The sequence below is a fragment of the Arachis ipaensis genome, chromosome B3 (genome assembly GCF_059453495.1).
Source record: "Arachis ipaensis isolate K30076 ecotype BB chromosome B3, ASM5945349v1, whole genome shotgun sequence".
Lineage (NCBI taxonomy): Eukaryota > Viridiplantae > Streptophyta > Magnoliopsida > Fabales > Fabaceae > Arachis > Arachis ipaensis.
In genome coordinates, this window is record NC_142438.1 from 145938234 (window position 1) to 145963545 (window position 25312).

The 25312-nt window shown below is 35.5% G+C and overlaps 2 protein-coding genes across 2 annotated transcripts; one reads left to right on the plus strand and one right to left on the minus strand.

The window, feature by feature from the left end:
- Positions 1 to 2258: 2258 nt before the first annotated feature.
- Positions 2259 to 2708, minus strand: LOC148572723 (uncharacterized). Its single transcript, XM_088507717.1, has one exon. The coding sequence runs from the start codon at positions 2703 to 2705 to the stop codon at positions 2259 to 2261; it is 447 nt and encodes a 148-aa protein (XP_088363843.1). The 5' UTR covers positions 2706 to 2708.
- A 2885-nt stretch (positions 2709 to 5593) lies between these two features.
- LOC107632061 (DELLA protein 2) lies at positions 5594 to 8007 on the plus strand. Its single transcript, XM_016335698.3, has one exon. The coding sequence runs from the start codon at positions 5754 to 5756 to the stop codon at positions 7563 to 7565; it is 1812 nt and encodes a 603-aa protein (XP_016191184.1). The 5' UTR covers positions 5594 to 5753; the 3' UTR covers positions 7566 to 8007.
- The last annotated feature ends 17305 nt before the right edge of the window (positions 8008 to 25312 follow it).

Here is a 25312-nt window from a genome sequence, read left to right on the forward strand (position 1 = left end):
GATATTGGCAAAACTAGATCTAGTAGGACAAATCACAAAGTGGTCAATAGAACTTTTGGAATTTGACATTTGCTATCAATCACGAGGATCACCCAATGCACAAGCACTGGTCGTCTTTATTTCAGAATTCACCACTCCTGAAAGTCTATCCCCCGAATGGGAGCTATTCGTAGACGGAGCATCAAATGAAAGTGTGTCTGGAGCCGGAATCTTACTGAAAGATAACATCGGAGTGCATGCCGAATAGTCAATAAAATTCCTTTTTCAAATAAGCAATAACCAGGCTGAGTATAAAGCATTATTAGCTGGACTAAGATCAACAAGAAAGGTCGAAGTCCAAAACCTAAAGGTATACTGCGACTCCCTCCTTATAGTACAACAAGTAACTGGTCACTTTCAGGTACGAGATCAGCTCTTAGAAGAATATTTAAATACAGCAAAAGATATGATACAACATTTTCAAAATTTTGAAATTTCACATATACGTAGGGAAAAAAGCTGTAGGGCCGATATTTTATCTAAATTGGTTACTTCCAGAATAAAGGATTCAACAGATACTATGTCACATCTCACACTAATAGAACCGAGTTTAGATATCAAGATTGTTTTAAGTGTGTCACATGAAGAAGACTGACAAAGTCCATATATTCAGTATTTAAGAACTGGAAAAGTACTAAAAATGAATAACCAAGGTCATTCAAACATAAAGCGAGCTATTACACTATCATGGGAGACGACCTATACAAATGGGGATTCTCCTGACCATTACTGAAGTGCCTTGGACCATCAGAAGTAGAAGCCTCCATAGCCGAGATTCATGATGGCATCTATGGCCACCACACTGAAGGTAGGAGCTTGGCCAAGAAAATCCTACGAGTAGGGTACTACTGGCCGAGCTTACGCAAAGATTGCATGAACAAAGTACAGAAATGTGACCCATGCCAGAAATGTGCACCACTCATTCGCAGTTCGGCCGAATTATTGCATACTTCAGATGTTAGGTGGCCTTTTTACAAATAGGGGATGAACATCCTAGGACCATTCCCAATATCACCAAGACAAGTAAAATTTCTATTAGTAGCAATTGATTATTTTACTAAGTGGATAGAAGCACAACCACTTGCAAAAATAACCTCGGACAAGATATGCACTTTCATTTGGAAATCAATCATATGTAGATATGGTTTACCTAGAGAAATTATTTCTGATAATGGTTGGCAGTTCATTGATAAGAAAATTGCATCCTTTTTAACTAACCTTCACATTAAGCATTGTTTTTCCTATATCGAGCACCCGCAAAGTAATAGGCTCGCAGAGGCAGCTAATAAGATCATCTTGCAGGCCTTAAACAAAAGACTAACAGATGCTAAGGGACGTTGGGTTGAGCTAATAACAGAAATATTGTGGAGCTATAATACAAAACCACAATCCACGACCAATGAAACCCCGCTCTAGTTAGTATACAACACGGACTCTATGATCCCAATAGCTAGAGATCGCTCAAGGTTCAACTCGGACCGAGTACTTTAGCGAAGATGCCAATATGGATGCCAAATCAGCCGAACTCGATACAATAAGCGACGAACAAAGCATGGCCGAAATTCGACAGAAGTCCATGCAATTAGCCATGCAATAGAAGTATAACAAAAAAGTACGACCAAGGGTATTATAACATGGAGATCTAGTGCCGAGACAAATAGAGGAAGTCCGAAAGCCCATAGGACATGGAAAATCAGCAGCAACATGGGAAGGACCTTTCCGAGTCTCCAAAGTCATCGGAAAAGGGGCTTACTGCCAAAAAACCTTAGACAAGACGGCCCTACCCAACACTTGGAACATTTCATCATTGAAGTTTTATTATAGTTAATTTTTACTGTAAACAAGTTGGAGTGGGCATGTACTCTTTTTCCTGATCACAGAGTTTTTTTCCTAAGGAGGGTTTTACTCGGACAGGTTTTAATGAGGCCGACCACTCCACGCCTTTCAAACAGGAAGGTTTTTTCCATATCCCAAATGAAACATATTCTTTCCTTTCTATTTGCTACACTGTTCTATCTACTAAATTGTTTCATCCGAACCAACGTAAATCGAAAAGTTGGATACAACATCTAAGCAACATACAATAATAAGCATTCAAATATTTCAAGTTTAAACCGACATCATACGTCAGAAATCAGTTCAAACAAACACACCGATACTAGATCAGTCATCAAATCAAAATTTCAAAATACAAATTATCAAAAATATCCACAAACTTATTAATCTTTATCAGAGGGGAGGGGAGGAACATTTTCATCATGCTCCTCACCCGCCTCATCTTCAACAAGCTCACCATTCACTACAATCTTTGTCACATCAAGTCTCCCAACATCAAACTCGGGCACAAACATAGCTACCTGGCTCACAACTCGGTTGAAACCGGTAGCAAACATTTCCAAAACCTCATTTTCTAACTCGTGAACACGAGAGGTTATCTTACCCTTGACCTTGTCATTTTCCTTAATTTCATTTTGCAGAAGACGGATATGATCTTGAGGCTTAGTGACCTCCTCCTCCCTATCCTTCATCTTAGAGGTCACATTGATGATCACATTCTTTTTTTCTTTCACAGATCGCTCCAAATTCACAACTTTTTCAGCAACAACATGCTGCTCTGCACCTAGCAGCTCAGTAGCACGACCAACACACAGCAAACGCAAAGCCATAATCTACAACAAAATAAAAGAATAGCACTTATACAAACAGCACAACCCAATTAGCAACAAAAGTGTACCAACCTCGATAAACTTTCCCATCCCTTCCATACTCGTACGACGAGTCAGCCTTATATCCCCAGGATACTGGGAAACCCTATCAGCAAGCTCAAAAACGGGATATTGCTCATTCCAAAGGGATTGATGGTTCACCTCCTCTATAAACCCATGAAGTTTTTTCTGCTTCTCAAACATTGACCTATCACCCTTGTCCTCTTCGGAGAGCACCTCTAGTGACTTCTCGGACTCAACTTTTTTTTTTTTAGAGAAGGATGAGGTCGGGCACTGGAGACTGGAGTGAGCAACATCCCCTCCAGCTTCCTTCACTACCCCTAAATCGTTGCCATCTTTCTCACTTTTCTTTTTCAGAAAAGATTGCAACCGAGAAGTAATTAAATTAGGAACCCTCCCACCTGCAAACAATCGTAGCGTTATGTCAACAATTAGCAACCAACCAATAAAAAAAACATAAAAACACATTACCTATATAAGCCTTCAACCCCTCTTTCTCATTCTCCTTCTCAAAACTCAACAATTCAGAAATTGACAAACATTCAGCAGCCGCAAAACACTCTATCAAAAAATCTAAAAACATATTTTCTTCCTTATTTCTCTCCACAGCCTCAAGAATTTGCATTGGCTTCGGAGATCAATACAACGAAAATCTCTCTATCAACTCACCATCTAAATAGAAAGGGTATTTGGTGTTTACTGACTGAACCTTCACAAACATAGATTTGAAATTCTTGAAGAAAGATTTATATAATGAAAACAAAGAACGACCAGGGAAGCTACTAAGGTAAACCCACAAACCTTTTCACACTCTCTTAGATTGAAACAGAGAAAAGAAAATATTTAAAGACATAGAAAATTCCAGAAAAGACATCAAACATTCAAAAGCTAGCAAAAAAGCCCATGAGATTTGATGTATCTGTGAGGGAGCACAGTTCAGCTGCATCAGAACCTTACATTCAAAGTTAGAGAATGGAAATTTCAAATAGAGTTCTGTTAAACAGGGGGTATACATATAGAAATAAGCCCAGTCTCCCCTCCTCTCACAAACCCTCTCCTCACTACCACAAGGGAGAAGTTCGACGCCAATAGCTGAACCATCCTTGATCAATTTCAGAGCTTTAAGCTCGAGCAGCGATAGGTAGAAGCGCGAGTTTTAATATCAACATGCACGTAGTGATAAAAATTTTCACTTTTAACCTCCACCAACTTTTCCTTTTCTTTTTCTCTACCCATCGTCGAAACAAAGAGATAGAAACAAAGACAAGAGAACTAACTTTTTGAAGTCATGTTTCTTTCACAAACTTAAGCAAGAAGACTAGGGTTAAGAGTTCGTATCTTTTCCAAAACGAAAATGGTAATAAAACATCACTACTACCCACTAACTTAGTGGATAATTCAAAGATGACTGTTCACATAACCTGATTAAAAGAACGGCCCAGATCTTGCCTAGAGAAAAATACACATGAATTTATTGCAACACATGCCACGAGGTACATTCATTATTATTATTATTATTATTATTTCATAAAAAACCCAAGCTTGAAGAACAACAACGCGCGTTGAGCTTGGAAGCTAACATATTCGTCCATAACCGAGGTATAACTGCACAACAAAAGCTCAACTTGCTAAATGTAAGTTCGGTAAGTCAAGCTTGGGGGATATGTACTATATCCCTAATACATCAGCAAAATCGAGTTATACGTCGGCAGGATCAAACAAATTCAAAATAGATAACTCCCTATCGTAACAAACTTCTTCTCCGAATCTCGCACTTAGTTGGCTACAGATATCTCGACTAACAAATCGACAAATATTTCACCTATAACAGTTATAAATCAGAGTCTTAGCCGACGATAAGGGGCGGAAGATCACAAACAGAAGACACAACATCATTTTCACTCTCTTTAAGATACTTTACTGATTTGAATCTCGAAAATTTTTTTTGTAAGTACTATGCTTGGATTCGAGTTTACGAGGCTACTTTTCTGCTGGACAAGAGGTTTCAAGAGTTCGCAAAACAGTACAGAGCTGTCCTATAGACGGAAGAATATCCTAGTCAGAACAAAAATAAATTTTTTTAGTAATTAAATTAAAAGATAATACTAATAAACAATTTTTTACCCAATAAGATAGAGGGAAAAAGGGAAAAGAAAAAAAAAGGAAGGGAGAAGTATGACAAAGTTAGCTAAATGTTTTCCAATTTTTTGTTGCAAAAATTACTAAGAACACGTACAAAGATTAAAATTATATTTTCGACCTTTTCGGTTTTCCCCTTACAGGTATTATTGTAATATGTATATTCATATTCTTCTTTAAAATTATATATTTTATATTTTAGTTTATAAAATTTATATGAACTCAACGAATATACTACCGCTGATAGATCGCAGCCCTAGCCTAATGAATGTGAAATGGATAGAAATATTTTAACTCCTAATAATGTTAACTTACTAATACTATTACTACTACCACTACTACTACAGTATAAGAAAGGGGGTAAAAAAAAGAAGCAAAAATGGAAACAAAGTAAAAACACAAAAATGTATAATTTGGATCTTATCTGTTTGAGCTCTTTGTTTCGTTGGATATCGAGCCTTGTCACGAGCGTTTAACTTCTACTTTCCCTTTTTTCCATTATTTTCCCCCTCTTTCTTTTTTAATTTTTTTATTTTCCTAAAAAAATAAAAATAATGGTAATTTTTTTTAAAAATTATTAGAATTTATTATTTTAGTTATTATTTTCGATTATTAACTAATTTTTTAATTTAATAATATATTTTAGTTTATATTTTTAAATATTAATAATTAATTATTAAAAAAAATAAATTCAGTTATTCTTTTATTATTATTTGTGGAGAAATTATATATACACAATTATTGATTTGATTCATATATGACTGCAGTCCTAGTAGTGAAGTAGTAGTGGAAGCGGTGGGTGAAAAAAACCTTTCGAACAAGAAGTACCCTTCACAACACAAATCATCCATGAAGAGGGAGCACCACCATCTACATCCCAACCCACACGATCCCTCACCCTCTTCCGTGCCTGCACCATCGCCACCTTCATCTACGCCACCAACCACCTCCACCATCGCCGGAGCTTATTCCGGTTACTCAATCCACAACGGTACAACCTCTTCCGGAAAATCCAAGCTCTGGGACGAGTGCGCGGCGGCTGACGGCGGCATGGACGAGCTACTCGCGGTGGTTGGTTACAAGGTGAGGTCGTCGGATATGGCGGAAGTGGCGCAGAAGCTTGAGCAGCTTGAGGAAGCCATGGGGAACGCACGGGACGGAATCTCCCAACTCTCCAACGACACGGTTCACTTCAACCCCGCAGATATCTCCAACTGGCTCGAAACGATGATCAACAATCTCGACGTGCCGCCTCCTCCTCCTCCACCGTTGCCGCAGCAACACTCCGTTGACTCCTCCTCCTCCTCCGCCGCCTTCCTCCCCCAAACTGATTCCTCCACCATCACAACTTCCGTGGATAGGGCCTTCGAGGACAGCTCCTCCTCCGACTACGACCTCAAGGCCATCGCAGGCAAGGCAATATACACCACCGCCGCCGCCACCGCCGATTCCCTATCTCCTTCCTCCAAGCGCATGAAACCCTCGCCTTCCGAGTCGTCGTCCTCGACTCGGCCCCTCGTACTGGTTGACTCGCAGGAGAATGGGATCCGACTCGTCCACACACTCATGGCGTGCGCGGAGGCTGTCCACCAGAACAACCTGTCTCTTGCGGAGGCGCTCGTAAAGCAGATCGGGTTCTTGGCGGTGTCTCAGGTTGGAGCCATGCGCAAAGTAGCCACCTACTTCGCCGAAGCCCTCGCTCGCCGGATCTACGGTCTATACCCGGAGAACCCGATCCACCACTCGTTCTCCGATATGCTCCAGATCCACTTCTACGAGACCTGTCCCTACCTCAAGTTCGCTCACTTCACCGCCAACCAGGCCATCCTCGAAGCGTTCCAGGGAAAGAACCGCGTCCACGTCATCGATTTCAGCATGAACCAGGGGATGCAGTGGCCAGCGCTCATGCAAGCCCTGGCTCTCCGTCCGGGCGGTCCGCCGGCATTCCGGTTAACCGGAATCGGACCACCGGCGGCAGACAACTCCGATCACTTGCAGGAGGTAGGTTGGAAGCTCGCTCAATTAGCCGAAACGATCCACGTCGAGTTCGAGTATAGAGGATTCGTCGCGAACAGCTTGGCGGATCTTGACGCTTCGATGCTGGAGCTGAGGCCGAGTGAGACCGAGGCGGTGGCGGTTAACTCGGTTTTCGAGCTGCACAAGCTGCTCGCTCGTCCTGGCGCGGTGGAGAAGGTTCTGTCGGTGGTGAGGCAGATTCGACCGGAGATCGTGACGGTGGTGGAGCAGGAGGCGAACCACAATGGACCGGGTTTTCTTGACAGGTTCACGGAGTCGCTGCACTACTACTCCACCATGTTCGACTCGCTTGAGGGTTCGGTAAACTCGCAGGACAAGGTGATGTCGGAGGTGTACCTTGGGAAACAGATCTGCAACGTGGTAGCGTGCGAAGGGGTGGACCGGGTCGAGAGGCACGAGACACTGGGTCAGTGGCGGACCCGATTTGGTTCTGCTGGGTTCGCACCGGTCCACTTGGGTTCAAATGCCTTCAAGCAAGCGAGCATGTTGCTAGCACTGTTTGCGGGTGGGGATGGATACAGAGTGGAAGAGAATAACGGTTGCCTTATGCTTGGTTGGCATACTAGACCCTTGATTGCCACCTCCGCGTGGCAACTCGCCACCAAAACGGTGGTTGCTCACTGAGTTAACTCGGGTCGAGTTGGTGGACTCCAGAGATGAGAGTTCAGACCAACTTTTTTTATTATTTTAATTTTAATTTTCAATGGATAGCCACCAGAAAAAAAAATGGTTTAAAAAAAAACTTGTGGGGATGAGAGGGCAGTGTGTAATGTGCTGCTATGCTGAGCTGTCTGCACTGATTGCTCGGGACTGAGACCCACCATTGTCCATTTTCCTGCCCCCAACTTGTACCTCTTTCCACCCCCTTCTCTGTTAATTTTACCCTTTATAGCTTAGGTTTTTCCCTTTTTTCTCTTTTCTTTTGGGGGGGTTGAGTTGGAATCTCATGTAACTTTTGAGGGTTGGATTGGAAGAGGTTAATGTGTATTTATATTTCTTTTTTCTTTTATGTTTTTGATATATATAGCTTTGCTGGTAATAAAAGGAATCTTTTTCTTTTTTTTTTCTTTTTCTGTTTTTGGGGTGTTAGTAATTGTTGTTGGATGAATGGGATTGGTGAATTGAATTGATGATGAGATGATGGATCAATATCAATATCATTGTCAAGTTAAGAATGATGGGATCTGTGTGGGTCTGGGCCAGCTATGATGGAATCTTCGTGAAAGAGTCAGAGAGAGAGAGAGAGAAAGAGAGAGGTTGCCAAAATGGAGAATGGAGGCTGAGTTGCTTTGCACTAAGCAGAGATAAAGCAGGTTGCCTTGTGTGGAATACATTCAAGAGTTTGAGTTCACCCATCATCACCAATGGATATCTGTTACTGCTGCCCCCCTCTCCCTTGTGTGTGTGCTTGACAAAATTACTGCACTATCAACCGAATCAACCCCTCTTTCCTGTCAGAGAGGAAAGCACAGCCCGTCAGAAAGTGAAACAAAGAGAGAGAATCGCTTTTAATGTCAAGATCTTCGTTGTGCTATTCACCTTGAAAAGTTTCACTTTTAAAAATGGGTATTCCCTCGCAATTATTGTGCTACAAGTCCTATAACGATATCACATTGCCTTGCTTCTGCTATTTCGTTTTCCCTCTTTAGGTTTCATTTCCTTTTGCCTTGGCTGCCCAAAGATATTTCTGGGTTTATTTTGAACAGACCAATCTGATTTTTTGCATATTAAATATGGTGACAACTGGCCTGCCCAAGAGGGTTTTTTTTATATATATATAAATTTTAATTCTACTTATTTATTCATGTATCCTAGTATCAAGAAAGTATTCAATTTCCAAAATGAAGCAACATGCGGTACACATTATTGGTCTGAGCAAGAATCAAAATCTCTATTTGCTCGTTCTATTAGGTAATATTCGAAAGATAATATCCAAAGTTATTTTATATAACATAATATTTATAATCTTATATACATAATATTTGTAATTATATATTTATTATATTTAAAATTGTATAATTATTTTAATAATAATTGATAAATATTAAATAAAAAAAATTTTAAATTGCTGGAACTATTTTTTATTATCTTTTAAATATTATTGTTTTTTAATTAATCCGGTGAGAACTTTGATTGAACTGGCCAGCTACAGAATATTATAGTACTCTGCACTCACCTCTGGGAATCTCCAGTTCCGGAGATCCTCAAACCCAATGCCCCCACCTTGTAAGTTTCTCACTTGTATTCTTTTCTTTTCCCCCCTCAAAATTTAAACCCGAATACCCAACCATGTGCACGTTACTGCACCTTCTATTTCTCTATTATTATCTAGTCTAAAGTGTATCTGTTACACTAATATGTAATGTTATTGAAACAGGGGTAGTTTCATTTCCTATATATTTTCTTAAAACAAAACATAGTACTCTCAGAAGCAGACTCTAACAAAATTTGCAATCATGTGGCGCCTAAGAAGTAACGTATTTGTTCTGGCCTTCTTGCCTAAGTTCCAGTTGGTCAGGCACTCAGGCCGTAATAATTATTAAAATAAACCAAATGGTGATACAAACAGAATATCTTCACTTCATTCCTAGAATGCTGCTTTATAAAACCGAATTGTCCATTTAGTTGACTTATTTTACATCACAAATTACTACAACTATTGATTATTGATTAACAGGAGATAAACATTAAATAAGGAACAATAATTGAGTGATGACAACCCACATAAACATAAAATGCAATAAGGTGACACATCAAATATATGGCGAGAAGATACAATCATATGAACCAAAAGAGACCGCCCCATCAGCATTTGTCAAACATAGTTTATTTAGTGTTTTGCAGGCCAGTAGACGACTCAATGAATGAAAGATGCATATGTAGCACTTATACACACATTAGATTCTACGTATTGGACCATCTTCCTGAGTGTATGTTGTGGCCACCTTCTATTAGTAGTATAAATAAATCACCGTTTTTACTATATAGTACTATACAATATAAACATGTTTTGTATCTGACTTGGCCGGGCCCCTCTAAAATTTTATTAACAATTAATTAATTAGCAACTTGTCCACTCGAGTTATCGAAAGGTATTAAAAGCTCACATCGCTTGCCTATTGCCATGCTCCACATGCTTCTATTATATATAGCTTTCCTAATTATTTTTCTCCCCCGTCCCTTTTAACCAACGATAAAGTGGACGAGGTCTCTTTCAGTTATATGCATAGGCCCGAATATTCTAAAGGGGAAAAGGAAAAAAATCTTAATATAAATTTTTTTATAATCAACAATTAAGAGATATATATTATATATTATATATAATATTAGTCCTTATTAAGGAAGCCAAGTCAGAGCGAAATTGCTGCTTGCTAGGTGCATTATTAGTATAGTAGAATAATCATGAAACTAAACGAAGTAATAAGAGGGGATTAGCTTAGTCAAAAATAATTATTGAGATGCACTTTTATGCAAAAAATTGTGGAATTTGTTGGATGACAAGTGCTAGTACAATAGCAATTGATTTAACATGTAACATATACAAGTCGTGAAGGTGGTTTTATTTCAATGGGGAGTGTGATGGTGTTTGTGGACAATGGAAGGAAACATGCTGAATTATAAAGCGGCGGTGGCGATGCATAAATGTGTGTATGGAATTTAGGTGTCCGTGAGAGTCACATTGTTGTTGATGGACAGTGTCTGAATCACTCGTGTGGTTACAACAGTTAAGCATGTGGGGGACCTGAATATGACCTGATATTGTTCTTTGTTCAACAGTCTATGTTTTAGTTTTAGTAATTAATAATGTAATGTTCCCTTTGGTCTTTCTTTGACCTAACTCTGCCCTTTCCTTCTCATCATCATAACTCCTTATCTTCCACGCTTTTGCTTCTTTTTTCTCTTATTTTCTCTATCGCCATTTTTCATAAATCGATATTCCTATTTTATTTTTATTGGGAGCTCTCTTCATCCTTATCCACTTCGGTGGTACGTACAATTTTTAGACTTTTTTATTTAAATAAATATTAAAAAAAAAATTTCTCAATATGTATATTTTGAAAAATAAATTATTTTTATTTTTATTAAATAAAAAATTTTAATTTTCATCTTTTTTTTGAACAAATTAGTAGATATTATGTACAATTAACTTTAATCCCTTGTTGTTAATAGGAACTACCAATTTAAGTTGTTCTATTTTTTTTTTTATTAAAAATAGAAAGATTTAAATTCATAACTTTTTAAATAAATATAGAGAGACTGTATCATTTAATTATTATTCATTGGTTGTCATAATTAACTTTGTTCTATTAGTTTTACAAAAAAAATTTAAAACATTCTTTGCCACATCCCTCTGGGAATAATTAAGCAATTTTTATGATTTGGCGGAATAAAAATTAAGTGGAGTAGATTCACCTCAATTCAGAGTTAGGGTGTGTGTTAGTTATAGCTAGATACGTATTCAATTCAACTACATGATATCTTTTACAATCTAAATTACTGTACGTATACGTAGCTCTATTAATTATAACAATAATTATTTGTACACTACTTGAGCATATTTCAGTCCACCACTTGCATGCGTTGTTGCTGGTCTAACGTCCTAATTATCTTAATTATCGTAAGCCTTACTTTATGTCATAAAACAAAGGTTAATCAAATGTTACGACAATTCTAAGATTTATATATAAATATATATAGAAAGGAATAATAATTTTAGAAGCCCGATGAAGAATTACGCTCAAATACAGAATTACAAAACACAAAACGTTCATACAAAACTACAAACTTAAGGCACAAGATAAAAATATAAAATAACATGATATAAATATATAAGAAAGTATAATAATCATAAGGAACTAGTCGCAACCCGCGAAATTTAAGCCGACTAGTATATACAGACATACAAAATTTTGAAGTAAAATAGTTTATACAAAATCTCTCTCAAGATAAGCCTCTAAGGCAAAAGTAAATACAAAAGTGAGAAAAACTAAGCAAAATAACCAAAAGGACAACAAAATGGAATGAGGTCCTCCACTTTGTCACCATCAAGCAACTCACCAAAATGAGTTGCGACCTGCATCTGAAAAACAACAAAGTATGGAATGAGAACTGGAGGTTCTCAGTATGGTAACAGTGTCCAGTAATATAAGATATAAGACATCGGGATGCCAGAGGCAATCCTAGAGTTTCATATCAATCATGATATTCAATTTTAAAACATAAGTAAATTTAAAACCATAAAGAAATGGGGTATTCTATCTTAAGGGATTTCTAAACTAACAGATACACCACTGTCCCATAACCTTTGCCAGCCTAACCGCCATGCGTCCCATCACCACCGCCTATCGAACCTCCTTAATCCCAGTAGAAAACACAAGTAATTATCAATTATATCAAGTAATTCAAGAAGCAATTAAGCATGTTATACAAATAGGCAAACAATGCAAGTAAACAAAGCAAACAACTATATAGAAGATGCACATGATGAATGACTGCCCTATTGGCTGCGATATCACATCGTCGGTTCAACTGCCAACCCGACACATCTCCATGGAGATGTCGCCCTTCGATCTCATAATGGAAACCCCCGAGATATCGTGCCCAAAACACGGTCCAGGATATAGTGTCTGCACACTCTAGTGATTCCGAAGGGATGCGAGCGGGATACTCTTGCCATGGACCTCCCATCTCAATGTAAGCGGGACTAACCACCGCCCTTACGCCGCCACCGCGACCTCGACAGGCGGGATCCAACCGCCGTCCCTGCCAGGCGCATAGCGTCTCAACAATCTCAGTAGAAAATAATATATCAGGGGTTTTTAGAAAACATTTTTCAGTACTCAATAAAGCCATCACCATATCCATAACTCCCCAATTCCTCATACCAATCGTCTTTACAATACTCTACCACCTCACTCGACTAATCTACTCTCAGTACTCCAGAAACCTAAATCTCTGTCTTCTAAAATTTTTACCAGTAAGTATCTAGTTAAACTCACTTAGGGTATTCTCTATATTTCAAGGCCTAAAACAAGTTAAGACACCCTAGATAAGCATTACGGAAGTTTACAAACTTGCCAGGAAGGTAAAACCGTTAAAAACAAGGTTTTCGTTGAAAAATAGGATAGTGTGCATACGCATAGGGTTGAGCGTACGCAGGGGTGGCAAGCGGAAAAGCCCGCCCTGCCAGAAGTCCACTCTTTGGCGGGTTGGCCTGCCCCGCCCCGCCTAGTGAGGCGGTCCTAGAATCCTATCCCGCCCTGCTTAACTGCGGGCTGGCAGGTTATGCCCGCCAAAGCTCCTCCTTTTTTTTTACTATTAATTACTAAATAATATATATAATTTCACAACCATATTAACAAATTTATAATTTTAAAGACATAAGAAATTATATTTTTTATATTCACAAACATTAAAGTCTTTGTAATTATAAATATCTAATAAAAATAATTATAAACCAAGTTTTCATCCAAAACATAATTATAAATATTGTCTCCAAAGCAAAATAAACGTACTCTAAAACATAATTATAAATATTGTCTCCAAAGCAACATAAAATAATCCAAAACACTCAATTTTCATCTTCATACTCTTGTAAGTTGGGTTGGAGGAAGTTAGGTTTTGGCAAAAAAATTGCAAAAATACCCCCTTACAAAAAAAAAACTAAGCCCGGCAAGGAAGCCCGCCCTGCCCCGCAGTTTAAGCGATGCAGGTTAGGCGGGATTTTGTTTTTTGGTGGTTCAAATTTTTCAGCCCGGCCTGCCTTTTTTAGCGGGTTACGGGAGCCGGCTCGACGGATTTTGGCCCGTTTGCCACCCCTAAGCGTACGCACTCCCAAAAGAATTTTTGCAAAGTGTGCGTACGCATAAAGGTGTGCGTACGCACAGAAGATAAAAGTTTTCATTTTAAACGAACGAACAGATACGTGCGAACGCCCTCAACAGAATGCACTTCCCAGCATGTGCGTGCGCACGATATTGTGCATACGCACAACTTGCAAAATTTGCAGGGTGTGTGCGCACAAGAGTGTGCGATCGCTCTCAACAGTAAGCATCTCCCTGTGTGTGCGTGCGGAACCCAATAGAAAGGAACGACCTCCCACCATCAAAGGTGGAACGACTTTAAAAGACGGTTATCAGCTCTATATCTACACTTATAAATACCCTGACATCCTTAGGTATAATTCGAACCCAATCTACTAAAATACCTGTTTAAACCTTGCTAACTTAAGTATCGGAGTCTCTTACAGGTACCACTCCCCACCTTTGCTCACAAACAACTTGAACGAATTTATCCTTGTTGTAGAAGACACTGGACAAATTATTTAAAGGCGTTTGGACCTCACGTTCAAGCCCAAAGCAACCCAGTTTTAGGTAATGTTCGAAACAATAACTAAAACTTAAATTCGTATTTTTTAAAATAAAATTTGATTAAAAGGAAGGGGAGGTGGAGGAAGAGGAAGAGTATCAAAAATGATTTTACCCGAAGGAGAAGAGGTATCACCCGATGTACCAGCTTCCTTTAGCTGGATAGCTCGGGCAACGGCATTCTTCTTAGCCTACCAAACTCTCTGCAGCGCGTTCGAGCCACAGTTCATCTTTGCTACAAAGGATAAAAACAAGCAAAGAAACTCAAGTCATATAACTCAGACATAAGCAACAATAATATTCAACAAAGAAAAGCTAACTACCTAGTTCGGTACGAACATAGCTTGGCTTTCCCATAAAAAATTTCTTCGTGTCAAGATTAGAAGCTCGGCTCCAACACTCATGGAAAAAGGCCACTACACACTCCTTTACTTCGTCTAAGTCCTCAAGATTATATTTAACAATGTTGGGAACTTTCTTCCAGTACAAGCTAACTTGAGTTCATCCTTCTCGTTCAAGAAAAAAGGTCGAGCACCATCTAAAGATCGGAACTTGGAGAAATAATTTTTAAAGTCATGAGATGAATCATCAAAAATAGAGAACACTTTTCTCCCCTGGATAGTCCGGAAAGAAATCAAATGTTTTTTAGAATTAAATGATTTTGTAAGTTGAAAAAGGTAAAAGAAAATCTTAGAGAATCACGGAAGATCGAGCTCCCAACTAACCAGCTGATAAACTTTCATGAAACTCCAGGAGTTAGGGTGAACCTGAGAAGGGAAAACTCTACATATACGAAGGATTTCTAGCTCAAAGTCAGAAAAGGAAAGACTCACTCCCAACCTGGTGAAAAGGCATTCATACATGAAAACGAAATGGCACTCTGACTTGTCAAGTCGAGAAAAGCAATTCCTATCCTCAGGATTAGGGGCCACTATCTCGTACTCCTCCTCGTCTTCCCTCCCCTTACAAAGCCTATGCTGCCTACGAAAAGTCTTTATATACTCGTTATCAACTACGGGGACAATAGAAAGAATAGTAACATCTACCCAATCTAAGTTAGATGAAACTTTGGTAGACATGTTGAGAATTACAAAACGAGACATAAAGGGTTATACCTATAAAACAAAAGAAAGTAGTCACTATAAAAACTCACAAGCTACAAATCAGAAACAACAATACGGCACACAAAAGAGGTCAAACCATCCTCAAGAATGGGACTTTCATGACTTCATCGTGTTTTGCTAAGAATGCGAAATGACATCATTACTTAGACTGAAAATGATACCATTTGTGTGCAAGACAAAACCCTAGAAATTCAAAGAAAAAAAGCACAAATTCACAAATTCAGATTCTACCATAAAATTCTACAAAACTTTCCATCAGATTCTACAAACTCTCAAGAGTGATGAAGATTCATAAAAATAAGGAAAATGGAAAAGAATAAGAAAGGAAGGAACTTTTTTACAAGCAATCAATAAGTACCCACATTTGCAAAAAAAAAAAAAAAAGTCTTTCATAATAACGTAAAGAACATCAATCAAGCAAGAAAAATCAACCTTGTTGAAAAAGAAGTAGCCACAACAGGTCACTATCCCTAAATGTCTATCAAACTCCAAGATTGATAAATCTGGGATGAAGGTTGAACAAAAATAGAATCACAATAAAAAGAGATAAAAGATTGAGAGAAGACGAAGTAGAGTACATAAACTGAAGCGAAAAAGAGAAAAGAGCAAGTTATTATGCTTATATATAGTTATTAGGGGCAAAATAGTAAAATTATCCCTCATTTAATGACACACACAGTTACTAAGGTAACTAAAAAGACGTGCGAATGATTACGAAAAGATGTAACGTTTAGATTTAAAAACGCGTCGAGCACCTGAACTAGCGCCAAGAAAGGTGGTGTATCCGACGTAATATGATGAAGACCATCATAAATCAAGACCCACTTTGAGATGCTTGAACCCGAACCCATGAAACTCAACCTCAAACAGGGGGACTATTCATACCCTGACCCAATACAGCCAGACCCAAAGTGAATAAAACCTAATCTATAGACAATAGTCAGGTCGACACCAACCCGACCTCATGAAGGTGAGTCGTATCGACGTTAGACTCGGAATTACTTATCCGAATAAGTAATCAATCCCTACAATCTCTCCTACTCATCTAGAAAGGAGATTTTAATAATCTTCCTAACAAAAAGGAACGACTACTCACGATCAAAGGTGGAATGACTTTAAAAGACGGTTATCGGCTCTACATCTACACTTATAAATACCATGATATCCTCAGGTATAATTCGAACCCAAACTACTAAAAAATCTACTTAAACCTTACTAACTTAAGTATCGGAGTTTTTTGCAGGTATCACCCCACCTTTGCTCACAAACAACTTAGACAAATTTATCCTCGTTGGAGAAGACGCCAAACAAATTACTTAAAAGCGTTTGGACATCACGTTCAAGTCTAAAGTAACCCAGTTTAAGATAATTCTCGAAACAATAACTAAAACTTAAATTCACATTTTTTTAAAAATAAAAATTGATTAAAATTAAAATTATTTGGTATATTAAAAATGTAATAAAAAACAAAAAACAAATCACTGATGTAAAGAAAAAGAGTTTGACAAAAGGAAAAGAGGTAACACCGATTTTGCAGTAATTTGAAAGAGATTATCGGTAGTGATAAAAAATAGTTTGGTAAATAAAGAATAAAAATATAAAACTAAATAATTAAATTAATTTCTAAATCAAATGAACTTTTATTTTACGTAGTTAATTCTAAACACAATAATTTGTTTATTAAAAATGTTACATATACACAAAAAAATCATTCATTATATATTTATGTATAAATTAATATACGTGTTGTTTAACTCATTTTTAATATGTATTTATATTTTATATTTGTGGCTGATTTAATTATTCGCAAGGGATACGAGTTTTTTACCTTACCCACGGATGACATGGGTAAAACTCAATGATTATTTACCGTTAGAGTATTCTTAAACCATAAAAATCACAAAATCTCTCAAATTTCAAAACTCAAATCACGAAACGAAAAAGGGGAGGACTGGACATGAAATTAGAATTTTCTTACCAAATTGTTAGATAGATTTTGTAGTGAATTTCGAGATAAACGTGTGGCCGCTGATGACTCGTCAATCGGAACTTCGAATCGAAAGTTATATGAGTTTGAATAGGAGGTTAGGGTTTGAAGTTTCTTCTTTTTCCCCTCTGTGTTTAACGTGTTTCCCTTGATTTGGGAAGGAAGAAGAGCACAGCTCTTCAGTTATATGGTGATTTGGTTGGGCCTTGGGTCCAATACAGCCATACAGGTCCGGTTCGTTTAGTTCGGCCTGTTCGACCCAATTTTGAGCCAAATTTTTTAAAATTAGTGTTAAAATTTTTATTTTAATTAGCTCTATCTCATTAAATTATGAAATTCTATTTTTTAATTTCTTTGATTAATAATTAATTTATTAACTAATTATTTACTAATTTTACGGGTTTTACATCTTTTCCCTCATCTTTCTCTTTCGTTATCATCGTTGTCGTCACCACCACCACCTTCTCTCATTGATTTATGCTTTTTCTTTTTTTTCTCTCCTACTCCTTCGTTATTACCACCACCATCATCTTATTCTTCTTTTTAGTTAAATATCATATAATTATTTTAATGATAAGAAAAGCACATAATATTTTTATGTCACGATTAAGAAATTTCAATGTCAATATAAAAAAATTTTTGTATAAAAAATTTCGGTGCTATTTTTTTTATAAATTTTATATAATTTAAAACTCTGTTTCTTCATCATCATCATATCATTTTTTTTTCTTTTTTTTCTTATTTCATATTCTCATAATTCTTCTTTTACCCTCTTAATAAAAATCTGTGTCACAATTACGAAATTTCAGTATTAAAATTAATAAATTTTTTGCATTACGGTTAAAAAGTTTTTGTGCTATTTTCTGATAAATTTTACATAATTCAAAACTCCTCTTCATCTTTTTTTTCTTCTTCTATTTAATACCACAATTCAGTGGTAACAAAATACATCATTTGCTTAAAAATAACAAAGAATTTTTTAGTGAAATAAATCTTTAGAGAATTACAAGTTTAACATTTTAACTCACTCCACCACAAAATATATTTAAATATGTTTTACAAAAAAAAATACATTAACTTATTGTAAATGACATGATAAAATGGCTGAACCTCTTATATATGAATTCAATATCACCCAATTAGTTCAATGATAAGTACATTATTTAGTTGAAAATGATACGATTAATAAATTTCTATGTCACGAATAAGAAATTTCGGTGTCAAAATAACAAATTTTTTGTGTCACGATTAAAAAATTTAGGTACTATTTTCATGATAAATTCTACACAATTCAAAACTCTCATTCTTCCTCTTCTTATTTTACATTTTCTTCTTTTTCTTCCTCTTCTTATTTTACATTTTCATCATTATTGTTTCACCCTCTTAACATGAACCTGTGTCACGGTTAAAAAATTTCAGTGTCAAAATTAAAAATTTATTGTGTCACGGTTAAAAAATTTTAGTGCTATTTTTTGATAAATTTTATATAATTCAAAACTCAACTTCTTCTTCATCATCATCATCCTCTTCTTTTTTGTTTATTTCCTCTTTCTTATTTCACATTCTCATAATTCTTATTTTATCCTCTTAATAAGAATAACAACAAATATATATATATATATATATATATATATATATATATATATATATATATATATATATATAATGCAGTAGCAACAACAAAGATGAAAAAAAATACGCTAAAAAAAGAAGCGCATAATATGAACATTTACGTTAATGGAGAGTTGGAGCATGTCTATGTTCTCGCTGATGAAACTAATTTTTATTAGATTTAAACCAATTTTATTAAATTTAATTGCTAAAAAAACTTGGATGTAGAACGAGACATGTTTTTAAGCAGAAACCAAATGCGAAAAATGCACAATCCATCCATCGGAGCAAAGGAAAAGCGAAGTTTTTGGGCGATTCTACCTTCTGGGATTCTAATTGTAAAATGTTCAAAGGTTAGTTTAGTTTTTTACTTAAATGAGAGCTTTGTTTGCTGTTTTATTTGTGTATGACGAAAAATAATGTTCACCGTTGGGTTTGACTGATTCAAAATTCAGATGAGATAGAAAGAGCAAGGTAATTCTTAACCGACAAAGAGTATTACAAATGTCACTGTTTTAAGAAAGAGGTTAATTATTAGTGGTCCTCTTGAAAAGTTGAATAAAATCAATGAGGCTGTTGAGTGTTGACAAAGACCACGATCATCCAGATTCCCTGAATATTATTATAAGTTTCAGACCCTCTCTTACTCTCACACACATGCATAGGATAGGATACATCATAAAGTGTAATACTCTTTACTCTAAAATACCATGGATACAGTAGTGTGCTTAGTTGTCTGTAGGTTGTTGCTGGCCTGTAACCTATATTTGTGGTTGCGGAAATAAAATTGAGTACATAATTTATCATGGGAATTAAATTTACTAGCTTGGAGGAACAGGTTTAGGGAACATTTCTTGTGTTACATATACACCATACTGCAGGTTGGTATCTAGTTACTGGTTTTCGACATTAGATTAACCTTACAAATTAATAATGCTCAGCTTCTTGTAAAGTGTAAACCTTACCTAGCCTGTTCAAATAGTTAATTACATTATGAACATTTATTAATTCAGGAAAGTAGTGTACCACAACAACAACCTAGTCAACCTACAAACTGGAGATAGACAATATATCATTAAAGAATCTAAGGTAGCGTTTGGTAGAGAGACAGAGACAAAAAAACTGAAATTGAGAGACAGAGACTAAGAGAGAGATTGAAATAAATATCAGTATTTTGTTTGGTGCAAAATTGGAGACAAAAATTGAAACAAGAATGAAACTCTAATTTAATTTGCACAAAGGGTAAAATTGGAATTAATTAATTGAAATGAAGGTATTTTAGGTATAAAATATTATTAAAAGTTTCAGTCTCTATCTTTAAAAATTTTAGTCTGTATTCCTACTTTTTGGAGGTACTAAAATACTGAAATTTTAGAGACAGAGACAGAAATTTTAATACTAATTTCTGGACTAACATACTGAATCTCAGTCTCTCAATCTCTGTCTCAGTACCTCAAAACAAACACTATCTAAGAGAATGTGTGAATTACTGAATTGTGATCCTCACTCGTCTAAACAAGTGGATAGTTTCATCACTTAGCAAATTGTTCAAAATCAATCTAGGGCTTCAGTTTTTGTAAAATTTATATTCAGAGATGTCTCATATATATTTTATTTTTTTGGGTTTCCAACACATTTGGACATATAAAATATTAAAAAAAAATTATACTTATTCAGTTCAGATTTCAAATAAAATAAAAGGTGGTAACCTTTGATTTTCTTTATCAGAACATTTTTTTATTCGAACTTGTGGTTCCCCTTTTTTTTAACAAATGAAGAAAAAAAAACCATATAAACAGATTTTTGGGCCATGGATTTTATGAGCATGGGTGTTTATGGTCTATATGGTGTAGTTTTTTGTTTTTGGACATACACTAAAAAGAAATACATAAGATATTTGCAGTAAGGAGGCCCAATAAAACCATACAAACTTTACAATGATACTGCCTGTTTAGGTCCAGTATTGTATACTAGTTCATCTGTCTCTCAAAATTAATACGATTCATGATAGAGACAAAACATTTAGATAAGCGATACTTTTGGCTCATTTTTGTTTTCCACACCAAATCAATTAGCACCAATCCATTACAGATATAAAATTAGCAAATGCAATTCATTTTTTTGGATCTAAACAATTTTAACAGTAGAAATAAAATATATATATTATAAAATAAAATAAGAGAGATAGAATAGTAGAGTTAAATTTAATAACATAATGAAAATAATTATGCACGATTCTGATGTATTACTAAGAACATTTTTAAATTTTAGTGAGAAATTTGTTCCCAGTTGCCACATAAGTGTATCCGTTCCTCAATGCAGCTGATCGGTGAAATCTTGCATTTATCCCCCGAATTTAATGCACGCTTGTATTCTAGCTACGCTTTGGGTTGCTCAATTCATCCCATGTTTTGGAGGGTGAAATGGTCCCTTTTGTAGTAAAACATGCATACATAAGATTACATTCTTATCAATACATGCATACACCTGGTGATCTTCATATCATATCGTTACACCACGTCTACATGCATTCCGAGAAAGAGGAGCTTCCAGCGGGTTTGAATCTAGTCATGCCGTTGCATTAGAATTTAGAATTGGGTTTGGACGCATATCAGTGAAATAGAAGTGACATGTGTGAAAATCGATGATTGTGATAAGGGAAATGTGACAGTCATGAGACACCGTTAAGAGGGAAAAATAATAATAAAAGAAGACAAAACATAAAGGAAATCAAAGTAAGCTTAAAAGAAATAGTAGAAGAGACAAAAATCAGTATTTCACATGTGATTCTATTCTTTAGTTAATTTGATATGTACTTATCTCACTCGATTTTTGATATGTTTCGATAGGGTGTCGAATCGAGTTTGTATCAAGATCTTAGTTTGGATAACAGAGAGATTCTTCTAAAAATAATAAATTCGACCCGAAAATTATTTAATAATTGTGTTAAAGTGACATGTCAAAAGTAGCAAATTTATAATGAATAAAATAAAAGAATAAATTAATTAACTAAAGAAAAACTCAATAAATAAATGAAGGTGTAAAAATTTTAAATAAAAGCAAATTAACAATAAAAATGTACAAAAAAAGAATTAAATAAATAAAAAAATAAATTAAAAGTTGGCTTCTAATACTTACAAGCATTTTTCTCGTGGCCAATGAGTAATAGCTCAACTGGGATAGGTTCCCCATACTTAATTAAGAGGTTGCGGGTTCGAGTCTCCTATCTTTGGTATAAAAATAAATAAAAAAAAGCATTTTTCTCGTGATACTCCCACATTCTATTTTGTCATTCTTAGTTTCGACCATTTTCATACCCTACGCGCAGATATCCAATCCGATCCAACCCATTCGGGTAGGGTAAGTACGGTCCGGGTATGCTTGCGGGTAGGGTAGGATACGGGTTTAGGGTATATCCTACCCTACCCGCACCTCATAACCTCTCTTATGTAATGACTTACAAAAAATAAACAATCACTAAAACTAGTTAGTTGATTTAATAATTTAGAGCATTAGTTTTTTATTTTTTATGTTATTAATATGTATAAAATTCGAAATGATTGAATTTTATATTTACTTTAAAAAAATTTGATATTTTTGCTAGTAGAATAGAATAGGGTAGGGTTTAGAATTTTAGGATACGAGTAGGATTAGGGTTGAGAGATTCTCAACCCGCAGATAGAGTAGGATAAAGTTTTAATAAAATTTTCAATCCACAAATAGAATTAGGATAGAATCCAAACCCAATCCTATTCTACCCTACCCTATCCATTGCCAGCCATATCCGTCCTATATTTCGACTTTCTATACACTATAGTCGAATGTCTTTCATGAGTCAGAATTCTGTGCTAACAGTAATAATATTTTGTTTTTAGTAGTATATGAGTATATCCTAATGTTCTTTTGCTTGTATTAATCTGCTACTGATAGTTTGGTACCATATAGCTCTCCTCTCATGATCCCCGAAATTGGAAGGACTGAGAAACCGACGTTGACTAATTCGGTAGTCGTCGGAACAAGCTATTAGTGAGGTCTTATTAGTAGGATTTTTTTCATCCTCTTAATTAATTCCAATGAGTTATTTGTTTGTGAAGAAAAACAAACATCTATCATCCTAACCAAATGTAATTATTCAAGAAAGTAACGCATGGATTGTGTGATTTAATTTAGTTCATGTTTTCCTTTTATAAAAATAAAATATAATTTACTTAGATAGACCATCAATCACACCTTTTCGGTAAACAAAAATCTATTCACATGGAAGAATACTTTAATTCTCTACTTGTTATTTTATAATAATATAATAATAATACGTTGATCAAAATAGTCAAAAGAGAAAAGATGAAAAATAAAAGGAAGTAAAACACTAAAACATAAGGATGACAGCTAAGGCGAGTCTATATTCTTGAGAAGATGTGTAAATAATTAGAAAGCTCTCTAAAATATGTATTAAACAAAATTAATTAAAAAAAAAGTAAACAAATAACATTTCGTATAGAATTTAAAACTTGCAATATAGTAGTACCAGTTTAAAAGTTATTCTACAATAATAGCTTAACATATTCTTTTGTGAATATAATGTGTTTTTTGTTCCTAATGAATACGACATGCATCACCAAATTACATGGACCCAGAATTAGATATTAATTTTGGTGGACACTGGACAGAGAGATATGAGATATCTGGCGAGAGTGTATTGTCGAAATAACGAAAATGACACCACGATTGGCATAAGAAATAGGGAAAGTACATAGATTAAGACATGGATAAAAAAAGGTAGAAAAGAAAAGAAAAGAAAAGGCTGATTGCAGGTACAACGGGAGTTGCATACCGTACCCTTCCTTTTCTTCCTTTCATTTCTTCTAGCGACAATATCTAATGAGAAATTCAGAATGTTCACTTAGATCAAACGTGTATTGCATGATAATATTTGTAACAATTTTGGTTAGTATTTGGCTAATATAAATATTAAATTATTTTTAACAAATAAATTTTCTTCTCATAAATATGTATGCAAGTTATATAATTTGTGTGTACGAATTGTGATAAATATAAATATAAAATAAGTAATTTATGTATATAAATTTTTATAAATATGAATACAAATTATTACTAATCTAAAATAATAATATTTTTTATCATATAATATTGTTGATAATTTTTTATGCATTTTTTTTTCTAGCAAGCAAGACGTACTCCTCAATTGAAAGTGAATACACTAATTGAGCGCACACAAATAGCGCTTGATAATTAAATCAAGAAAGTGAACGTGTAACTACTACGAATTATACTCAGAATGTAATTTTCATGCTTACTCATAGTATACTATTAAGTATCTACAGAGGAAAAGATATAAACATGTGTACATAAAGTTGAGTTTGTTTAATTGAAATTCATTAAGAGAATAGGATTGTGCAGTATGCAAAGAATTGGGCAGAATGAAAGAACGGCCACAAAATGAGTTGAAACTTGGAGTGGAACAGTCATAGATTCGCAAATTGTGAAAAAAGGGGTGGTGGAAACAGAGCGGAATCATGTAGGTGCAGATGCACATGTAATTAAATGCCTAATGCCCTAAATTGATTGCAACTCTTAACCAATCACATAGCTATAGGAGGGATGGAGGGGAGAGCTACACTTGGTTATGCTTGATTCTAAAATGGATTACTCTCGTCATCTCTTGTAACGAAAACACAGCTGTCACAAGCGGAGAAGATATGTCCAACACCCACATGTTCATGATGCTGCTATTATTAGTATGCTTAGTAAATTGGTACAATAATAATATTTGGCCTCGCCGCTGGAAATGTCTTTGGGCACATGATGCTGCTGCTCCTCTCATACCTTGCTTTTTGCTCCTCAATTTGTCAATTTTCTTCAATAAAATTGGCAAATTTGCGGGTACAATTCGTCCAAGTAAAGCAACCGTGTGCACAGAAACAAATATTATTTAGATTTTAGATTTCTACAAAATATTATTATTGATTTATTTTATTTATTATAAATACAAATATTTATTTTTCAAACACGATTACAATTTACGAGTTGACCGGTGTCTGAAGATCAGAACACACATTTCACAGTAAGATTAGAAAGACTTTAGTATGAGTTTGGAATAATAGTTTGTTATATTACTATATTAGGAAGTTGTGGTGTTCTAGTACGTCCCTCCTAACCCCAGCTGAGGTGAAGGAAATTGTCAACAATTTACAGATCCCAACAACAAACACGTGTTCTGACTTGAAAAAGAAAAAACAACACAACTAGCCCAGGCATTTTCAC

What these genes read in the sequence shown, in the direction of transcription:
- LOC148572723 (XM_088507717.1), bottom strand. Translation starts at nt 2,705, where the DNA reads ATGGCTTTGCGTTTGCTGTGTGTTGGTCGTGCTACTGAGCTGCTAGGT.
- LOC107632061 (XM_016335698.3), top strand. Translation starts at nt 5,754, where the DNA reads ATGAAGAGGGAGCACCACCATCTACATCCCAACCCACACGATCCCTCA.